A 10,722-nucleotide genomic window follows, 5' to 3' on the forward strand; every position below is an offset into this window, starting at 1 on the left:
TGGATGGTAAGACCAACACAGCTGGTTGAAGCAGATGACGATTTATTTATTATTTACTTAAGGCACCTCTTGCTTAAGTACGGCATTCTTGGGTTGCCATGGTGATGCCATGTTATCCGGGCACCGTAACACAAAAATTTCGCGATTAATCGTACGCTTGATTTTCACGATTATTTGTACATTTCAGTCAATGGAATCAATCGTAAAATATATTTCACGATGATTGTTAAGCTTGGTGTTTCGGGCTCCTGGTTATCCGTCATATGGCGTTGTTGAGTTAAGTTGCGTGACAACATTTGGTTCGAAGGCGATGAACATAACTTAACACCTATTCTTTATCTTTCTTTCTTACCCCCCCCCCCCCCTCTCTCTCTCTCTTTCCCTCACACACACACACATCCCTCTCTATTTATTGATTTTACCGCTGAACATGACCAAATATTGATGTCGGCAAAAAATAGTGATTTTAAATGTAGACAACAAAATCCGTAATGATGTAATTTCTCATGTAATTTCAAAAAGAAAAACAACTATTCAAAATTCCGTTCGCTATTGTTTATGGATACATATATGTGTGTGAGATTGAGAGGGTGTGTGTGTGTATACGTATATATTGTCTTGGTTCGTTGTTTTTAAAAGGCTGTCTGCCTTCAAATTTCAATTTCTTTAAGACTGACAGTACAGAGTACAGTGCGTATATTGTTCGGTATATTTTGAAATACATGTAACTAAAAAAAAAACAATGCTTTGTATTTCCAAGTGAATGAGTTTTATGTAAGTATCCTATAATTTGAAATCCTTTAAAGGGTAGCAAGCAACAAAGTGCGTAGAATATACAGCAAATAAGAATTGTCCATCATTATTATTGTTATCATCATCATTATGATTATTGTTATTTTACTTTTAAAAGTAAAAGCCCATTAGGCGCCATCGCATGTAATGCACTTATCAGTTTTGTCGGAGTAAGTATTGTCAGCATACCATAGAAAATAATAAGGTTATAAACAAAGTGTGCAGGAGATCTACAGGTCGTTAGGTATGCTCAAGCCCGGCAACAAAGGGATAGTTGCCTGATTACTCCAAAGCACACCTGAGTCGCCAATAAAGATGCATCCGAATCATGTCGAATTGTTCAGGGTTGTCCCTGAAATTGCTCTTGTGAATTAGCATGATATAGATCTTATCAGGCCTAGCAATAAAGTGATAGTTCCGTTTCTACTCCAAAGTACATCTGGGCCGCCAATTAAGAATCATTCGAATCATGTCGAATTGTTCAGGTTTTCTCCGAAATGTGGTTACATCTTGCAATTTTAGCGACATCAAAAATTGTAACAGTTATGAAATGTCACAAAATATCGTTTCCACCTGTGTCATGTTTGCGTGGACCAACATAATTACAATATTGTTGATCAGTCCCTTTAACTTCCGAAATTGGTAGATTCATCCTGAGCATTACATCAGGGGGCCGTTTCATAAAGCTGTTCGTAAGTTAAGAGCGACTGGTGATCCCTTCTTATGGTAAATGGTGTATTCATTGGCAATGGTTTAGCGTGTAAGAAATGATCACCAGTCGTTCTTGAAGTCGCTCTTTACTTACGAACAGCTTTATGAAACGGCCCCCATGTCTCTGCATGAGTCTATTTATTACAAACCCTACCCGTCTACTCTCTCAAGACATGATACCACATGGGAAACGAGGTTCGTCCATACAGGTTTTCTCGGTACCGCCATTTTCTACATGTTCTATCTATGTTACGATACCAGTCACACACATTAACCCTTTTACATGTTCTACGGAGCAACCAAAGTTGGCATGCATCGTTTGGCCCGGAGTCGCCTTCCTTGGTATGACTGTATTATGAAGTCCTAATGACTGAACCCTACCATCAGTACCATACTAGCGTTCTTATCATCTGTGGATACATTTGGTACATTAAGTTTTTTTTTTACCGGAGACTCGTTTCAAAATCGACACGATGACTGAATGATAATTTCGACTCTGTTTCAACAATTTTCCTTAATCACAAGTATCTCTACAGGTCCGAAATGGCGGATGATTTGTTGCTTCATTGGTTGCTGATGACACTCAGTGACAATTAGGACAACGCTTTATCACCGCGTTACTGCTCAGTGTTATCCAATAGTCCTTTAATAGAAAGATGGGAATATTTCATTGATTAACGTGCGTAAATGCCCCCCCCCCCGCGACAATGATGATATATGCTCGCTTTCGCGCTTTTGGCAATATGAAAATGTTAACGTTAATAGTCCAAAACCAAATACCAGAGGCTTCGAAGTTTCTTAGTTCTGGATGCATAAGCATTTGATCATCTTTTTTGTGTGTCTGTGTATGGATTCACTGAAAGGGTCGATCCTAGATTTGATATGTTCAAGCAGACGAGCTTGTTTTCATACAGGTGGTATTAAGAAGATACGACAAAATGTTACTATAATTGGAACATTTACTCCATTTGACCCCTTGAATGTGATCTGGGCTCTTATGGGAGTCAGCAAGAATGACAGGTGGACTCCGTTTTGTAAACATCGCGGATTGATTTTTAAACAAGCCCATGTTCCCGACATTAATCAATAAAATGAAATAGACAATGCATTAATCTGTAATTGCCTCTCTTTGCATAAAGTATGTACATATGATGAGCAATGCACTCTTTCCATTGGATGAAACAGAAGTTGTGCTAGAATCATAATTGAGTCTCGTTTGCCCTTTTTGACTTGGTGGATGTACATTTGCATGCACTTTCCTCATGATGTATCGGGTTTGCATAATAAGCTGAAACCTTATCATTCGGGAACATCATACACAGAACATGCCTATACCGTAACTGGGTCAAAATATTTCTCGATGCAGTGATCCTCCGAAACCGTTGTCGGAGCTCCAAAATGTCATCCCAGGTCGCCCTCCAAGACTTATTTTCCATATACAGTCAATCATGAGAAATTCGAAGTGACAGGTTGGTTGGGACGTACCGATGGTTGTGATTGATGTTAGTTTCTCAGCAGGGATGGTTCTTTGGTGGTATTCATGTCTCTATATCACAAACCGTCATTGGAACTTACAAGAAAGAGGAGCTTACCGCTGTGGAAGCGTTGACCGGTCTCAGAATGTAGCGTAAACGCAGTCGGGTTGTAAAAGCATGAAAAGACACAAACCTGAAAATAATCAACACAATATCAAAAATTGTTAAACAGGATTTAGCGGGAACCATTTTTTGATGGTATTCATGTTTTGGGAAAACAAAGCGTCATTCGATTTACATGATTTAACTGGAAATTCGTCTGCTACAGTTGTGGAAGCGTTGACCGCGGTATCGGAATGTGTGGCGCAAACGCAGTCCGGTTGTAGCAGAACTAAGGTCGAAAAAAGTTTGCTTACGGTCGAAGAGCGGTAATCAAGACCTAACGGAAACGAACAAAAAGTTTGGCAGAGTCCGAGAGAGCCTTTCGGACTGGTATTCCAAGTAATTAAATGATCGCATTCATAATTTGATTTCACTAAATCATTCTCTTTTTTCCTTTCGTTTTACAGATAATTCACCTTGAAAGAGGCGTCATGGCTTCGTCTATAACCCATTTGGATTTCACATAAAACTGCCATTTCTTAAATACTTCAAAATGTACGGGTTACTTATAGAAAGTGTGTGCGAGTTCATCAAGGAGAAGTTCGGCGAGGATAACTGGCTGCGGATCAAAGAGAAGTCGAGGGTCCACGAGTACACCTTTGTTACACACAGAATGTACAGTGAGAAGATCATCCCTCGGCTTGGACAAGCGGTCCAGGACGTTACAGGGTACAGCAAAGAACAGTTCATGGATGAGACTGGTGTCCAGTTTGTCAAGTTTCTCAACAAGTACGAGTATGACAGAATGCTGAGAGTACTCGGTAGAAGCCTTCGAGACTTCCTCAACGGCCTGGACAACCTACACGAGTACCTGCGCTTCAGTTACCCCAAGATGAAGCCTCCGAGCTTCTTCTGCACCGATGAGAGCCTTGAGGGCCTCACCTTGCATTACAGGACGAAGCGCAAAGGCTACACCCATTACGTCAAGGGACAACTTCGACAGGTGGCTAAACAGTTCTACAACCAGGAAGTTTCTGTGATTATAGTCGAAGAGAAACAGTCGTCAAAAGATACCTTCTATGTTAAATTTAGGATTAACTTTGACAACAAGGAGTACACGGAGAGGGTGCGGCTTTCCAGTGTGATGAATGGACATGCTCAACTGCGGGCAAACCTTTTCTTTGATGTCTTTCCTTTCCACATAGTCTTTGGCAACGACATGAAAATACGGAATTCAGGTAAGTCCATTCCTACCTATTCATCTTTCAAGCGGGAAGATTCATTCAATCGCATATATGTTGAATTTTAATTTTAATTTAAATTGCATCACAATGGTCCATCACTTATGCGATACACGGCAGACCGGAAAGATAGATCGACCTATGATGATGATAGTGGAGTCATAAAATTGCATTCGAGATTCTTCTTGCATAATCATAATGACCAGGGACGTGGGGAGTTATAAGTATGATAAGTGCCATCATACTGGTTCTTACGATAATGGCGATCGCTTTGCAATGACAAAGGTGCTTTCGAGAGAGTGAGTTGACTATGCTGAGATAAATGCTGCTGGAGGGTCAGACGTCGGTTTTTCGTGAATTTTACGTGAAGATTGATTTTGTTTTGATGACTTCAAAAAATTAAGTTCTTCACTTCACAGTTCGTATCCATTTTAGTTTTTTATGTTGAAGTGTTTTTAAAATCAGTGAAATATTGACCCCTTAATAAAAAGAGAATAGTTTAAATTGAATTTATTGCATGTACATGAACTGTATATACATGTGTTACCTTTTGCAAGTAATCCCCGAATCACTTCGAAATTAGTTAAGATGCATTTGAAATTGACATTAAATATCATCTTTTGTTTGGAATCAAAATAAAGTATTTTGAGCCGATCAAATCTAACGAAATGTTTCCCAATTTTGTCACAAAATACGATGTGAGAAACAAATGATTCCTGTATTTCTTACCAGCAACAAATCACAGAAATGAGAATCTGGAAAAAAAAGCTGTATCGATAAGCCTCCCTTTGCCGATTAATCTAATAATGTGGATCCTATACAGAAATTTCTTCAATCTGCAGAGATGTGCTTTGAGGGACCTGTTCATAATTAACCCATCGGGGATACTGATTCTTGATAATTGGGAATCAAGGGCGGTTGAGAGCGTAGAAGCCTGGCACTTTAATCAAATCGGTGGCAATGAATTTGGCATCAGATGAATGGCAAGAAAGAATCCTCCGTGCTCAATTACTGTTGGTAGTGAATGATTTTTAGTGTGGTGCCCCAGCCGTGCGATATGACATTGTATATTCAAACTTGACGAAATTATAAGAAAGACTCGTTCGATAGTGTCTTTATTACGTTACTGCCTCTTACCAATATAAGGATGGTCGTTGATAACACTAACAAGTTTGTTTTTTAGTCGTATGCCGTTCACGTAAGCAACGGGCCGCAAATGCACGTTATGATACCCTTCTTTATATCATATGGCATCCCCCTCCTTCCATAAGCCTATACATGTATACTAAAACATAGCTGGCTGTAATTTCTGAAATGATATAATTGTTCTATCAATGTTTGATGTCATTTAATATTATTTATGAGGAAAACAATGACGCATGCTTCGATTCAAACTTGAGATAGCACTCAGCTATTCTTACACATGCATGACATGCCCAATTGTTGCTCTGTCAAGTCGATAGTGTTCCAAATTACACTTTAGTTGTGATGGCCTCATCATGAAAAGTGAACTCAATGATCATGATGATCGTTAATTTAATTCTTTTACTTATAGCAGCAAAAGCATGAACAAATCTTATAGAATCTGGTGATAGAATTAAAAGAATATTATTGTATTTAAAAGCTACGGGAATAGTGGTTTTATACATATACGTCACTACCATGATGCATCGGACATGTTATTTTTTTTGTATTATTTTGCTTTTGAAGGATACAATCTGTTTGTATTATTGTAAAATATTTGTATTTTGCTTATTTGCTAAATGATTCAGTTCTATGTTAGTTTTTTTAACTGTTATGTGTTTTTTTTTTCTTAAATTGCTTTGCATTTTAGTTTATTTTATCTAATTCTATTTCAAGTGTGTCCGGGTGGATAGGGGGTATACCATACCCAGGGTAGGACCATCGTCCCATTTTGAAAATTCTCCATTAATGTAACTAGTATACCAAGGATAAATGTTTGATATGTCTAGGTCGTCATTTGATTAATTATCTACGTCTACTGCTAATTACTAAAACCGTGAAGTTGCCCAGACTTAATGAAAGAGGATAATGAGATCAAATAGCTCCGCCATCCCACATACATGACATAGTTAATGATAGCTATTAATCTCATTAGCATGTCTACATATACTACCAGACATGCTGGTCTCATAAAATGTATTATTAACATAATTAATTGTATACAATGGTATACCATAACCCGCACCCCCCCCCCCCGTCTCTGTCTCTGTTTCACCCTCCCCCCCCCCCCACTCTCTCTCTCGTGCAAGAACCGCAGAGTTATTAATTGCAAAATAATGTACTTTAGCATGTTAACGCATTATATAAATTAGAAATCAATGATAAAACGTTTTATTTTTTTGCGATAATATTTTCTTCATGTTCCCCTTGTTATTATTAAAAAACAAATATTGGGAGATAATAAAATAAAAGTAAAAGCAATACAAACGTACTCGTTCTCATACTTAAGACACAATAAACTAATGAAGAAAAAGAAGAGGAAAAAGGAGCAGAAGAACGAATGACCTGAATAATTCGATTTTTTTTTTTCTGAAACGCATTTCCAATGCCACTCTCGACAAATAAAAATCTGATATATACAGTACATGTAATATTAAGATTCCTTATACGGAATAATATATTTGTGGTATCGGCAAAACATTTTATTTACATTTTCCCTCATTTTCTCCCCACCCTTAAACATAACAAAAGGGCATGGTTTTAGGCTGGCCTGGAAAAGGAGGACGGGAAGACCTGTTGCTATGAACAATGGTACTCAAAAGAATAATTCACCAAAATCATTTTCAAAGTTCAAATGTGCCAGACGTTGACGAAAAAGCAAATAGTGAAGTAAATGAAAGTGAAAATGTCGACAAAAACAAAATCATGACATATGCTGGAATACAAAGAAAATAATCAAAATGGTGAGAGAAGTAACCAGTAGCACATTCCTTGAAGCTACCAAGCAGTTATCTCCCACGTGAGAAAAAAAATTAAACAAAATATCTCAAAATTACGAATTATGTTGATTGAGTTTCGCCTATGCGGCTAGTTATTCAAGGAAAAGAGAAATCGATGAAATTTATAAATAATAGTGATATATAAAACAAGAAAAATCTAAGTTTATTATCACCAAAGGTTTACAGTCCCCGCCCACTGGGTAATCATCAAACACAGAAAAGAAGGAAAATACAAAGCATATTTTGGGGGTAATATTGAAATTAATTTTTTCCAGACTTTTTCAAGTGGGTGTTTCATGTTTGAATTAGAATAACAATATACCTTTCGGCTGATTGAAATATACGATGAATAATCGTCCTTTTGCCTTTAATAAAATTGTGTAAGTATTGATTATTTTTTCATTTCGAACATACACCTAATAATTTTTTTTTGATCACCATTTAATTTATCCTTCATAAAAATTGGTTTAATAGGATAAGAATAACTTCATCCTCATGCCCTTTGCAATTGATTTTACAGTCTTTCGTAAGACCTGAGGAGTTTCACGGGGACTTTGAAAGGCACTCCCAGACTCGTTCATAAATATTTCGCTGCCTCCAATGTTTGCAAAAATGTAGTATGATTCGAGATAGTTGAGGGTGGAGGGGGGGGGGCATTAAAGCCATATTTCTGAATGTAATACTATATTTCCGGCTAGAGTTATCATCCAGAGATCGAATCGTCTGTCCCCTCAGGCTGGTATTATATGATATTTTCTGACTATTCATTCAGTGGCATTATTTACTCATGTCGAGTCGCAGACCCATATTCAGCGAACCATAGAACGTAGTGAATCGCATACTTTCGTTTATTTTCATAACCTGAATTGGAAATTCCTTTAAACACAATGTTTAATACTTTAGTCTATATATTTAGGTCTTGATTTTAGTGGAGCACGAAACACAAAAGTATATGAAATGATTGGAAAGTAGGCTATTTGTATTAGTTTGTATTGTTTTACTTTTCCTTCTTGTATTATCATTAATAGGTTATTTATCCATTATTATTATTATTATTATTATTACTATTATTGTCTTTTTTTTTGGGGGGGTCCCTTCTTCCAAATGCACATCATATCTTGCTTGACGACACATTATCTTTAAAAAAATCAGTAGCCGTACATTTGTATATACCTAAGTCAAATTGGCAATATCTGCTTTCATAGGCGAAAACAGGGAAAATGCTCTGTTGATGGCATAGTGCGGTGAACGATTGGACATGTTCAGCAATTGTATTGTGACGTCATCATAAGGGAAGATAGCAACGTGTCCATTCAAGTAGGGCGCCATTTCGCTGGTCCTTCACCGAGTCACGCTATGCTTCCAAAGGTCGATGTAGGGCAGGTCCTCGGTAATTAGACTCATGATGACAACCTCCCCTGTGGAGAAGCACCGTTTCCGTCCGATAACCCTACACACTTTGCATTTTTTTTTTTTTTTTAAATGTATGGTGTGTGTGTGGGTGTGCGTGTATCAGACATCTCAATCTCTCCCTTTCATGTGTCTTGTTCTCTGTTTGTCTCTGGGTGCCTTTATCTTTCAAAAGTTATGTATGTCTATATCGTTTCATAAAAACATAGTAACCCCCCCCCCCATCCCACACACACACCTCACATTCACCCACACACTCGCTATTTCTTTGTCTGTCTCTCTCTCAAACTCCTATGTCTTCGCATAGAAATGTGGAAAAGGTAGTTCACGTTTCATTGGACATTGTACCAAGCAGTCAAAATATTTCGTTTCGGTTATCCACGCATGCAATACTTGAAATCCAAGACCGACATCATCAGGATCACGAGACTCTATTTGTAGCTTAGTGATCGATCGGGCGAGCCACCATGCTAAGTTGAATCATGTAGATCCTTTTTTATGGCAAATAGATCGATAAAGTAACATGATCCGGGAATTATATTGATTGATATTATCATCTATGTCTTTCAGGGAGTGCGAGAAAGTCAGTGGGGGAGACATTGGAGGGGCTTATTAAATTGAAATATTGAAAGCAAATCATTGTCTGTGAATTGATGGCTAAAATACGGGAGAAGAACACGTATTCAAAAAGGATGAATTTATCATCGATAGCAAGCTGACAGTAAAGAAGTTATGGTTGACTTAAAAGATGAAAATGGTAGTGAATGTATATACAGTGCGTCCCAGAAAAAACGAAACCGAGATTAAGCGATGATTTATCATAACTTAATCACAAATACAATAGACAAATGACGTACCAATGTAAAGCTTAGGATCTCCTCTTTCATCTGATATTAATTAGATTATTCCTCATTCACGCATGAGTGAGCAAAAACAATTTGAAGAAAGGATACCAAAAACTCATTTGGCGGGGGGTATCTGAATTTCAAAAAGAAAATCACATGCCTAAAAAGTTCAATATCTGCTCTTTTATTTGATACCTTAATCACAAAAAATGGTCAAGAAGTAAAAAAGTTATGTTCCCTCGAAACAATGCTTGTATTTCCATAATTTCATTAAATAAACCGGTTTCCCACAGAAGCTATCGCATGGTTAACATAAGACTTACCGGGTAATGCATGGCTGATCATCAACGAAACGGAGTGTCAAGTGAGTTTGAACGTTGGCCTGTAAAGCCTCTTCATTTTATGAAATTATTGATATTCAAGCCTTATTTCAAATAACCAGAACTTTGTTATTTATTGACCATTTTCTGTAATTGAGGTATCAAATTAAAGAGCAGATATTGAACTTTTTAAAAATGTGGTTTTCTTTTTGAAACCCAGATACAGCCCGCCAAATGACTTTTTGGTATCCCCTCTTCAAATTGTTTTTGCTCACTCACGCGTAAATGAGAAATAATCTAAGTATTTTCAGATGAAAGAGGAGATTCTAAGCTTTACAATGGTAGGTCATTTGTCTATTGTATTTGTGATTAAATTATGATAAATCATCGATAAATCTCGGTTTCGTTTTTCGTGGGACGCACTGTATATATATATACTTGTTGGCATTGCAAACTTGCATAACTCGTGAATATCATTTGTTTCGCATTTCTGATGTATATATATATATATATATATAGTCTGCTTCGGCATATGGAATATAAAAATCATAAATGGTTTGGTAAATGCCGTAGAATATATATATATATATATATATACATGTATATATGATGAATACTCATTATGGGGATACATGTTGAGCTGGAATTTCTAGCAAGGTAGCAGTGCACATGGCCAAATGATATATTGCTACGACAGAGGCAAATGTCAGTCCTAATCATGGCGCCGGACACATCAAACTGATTATATTAATGACATTGTTTAAAGTTGATCCCTTATCGTGTTTATAGCTTAGCGTTAGTAAGATGGTAGAGCCTTGAGTTTTGTTTGGTCCATCATAGGGGGGGGGGGGGCGACCATCTGT

General features: G+C 37.3%; 1 protein-coding gene across 1 annotated transcript; it reads left to right on the plus strand.

The window, feature by feature from the left end:
- The first annotated feature begins 3,059 nt into the window (after positions 1–3,059).
- Positions 3,060–7,303, plus strand: LOC129268551 (soluble guanylate cyclase 88E-like). The gene has a single exon (XM_064104346.1). The coding sequence runs from the start codon at positions 3,634–3,636 to the stop codon at positions 4,387–4,389; it is 756 nt and encodes a 251-aa protein (XP_063960416.1). The 5' UTR covers positions 3,060–3,633; the 3' UTR covers positions 4,390–7,303.
- Positions 7,304–10,722: the final 3,419 nt, after the last annotated feature.

This window comes from Lytechinus pictus, chromosome 9 (assembly GCF_037042905.1).
Source record: "Lytechinus pictus isolate F3 Inbred chromosome 9, Lp3.0, whole genome shotgun sequence".
NCBI classification, from domain to species: domain Eukaryota; kingdom Metazoa; phylum Echinodermata; class Echinoidea; order Temnopleuroida; family Toxopneustidae; genus Lytechinus; species Lytechinus pictus.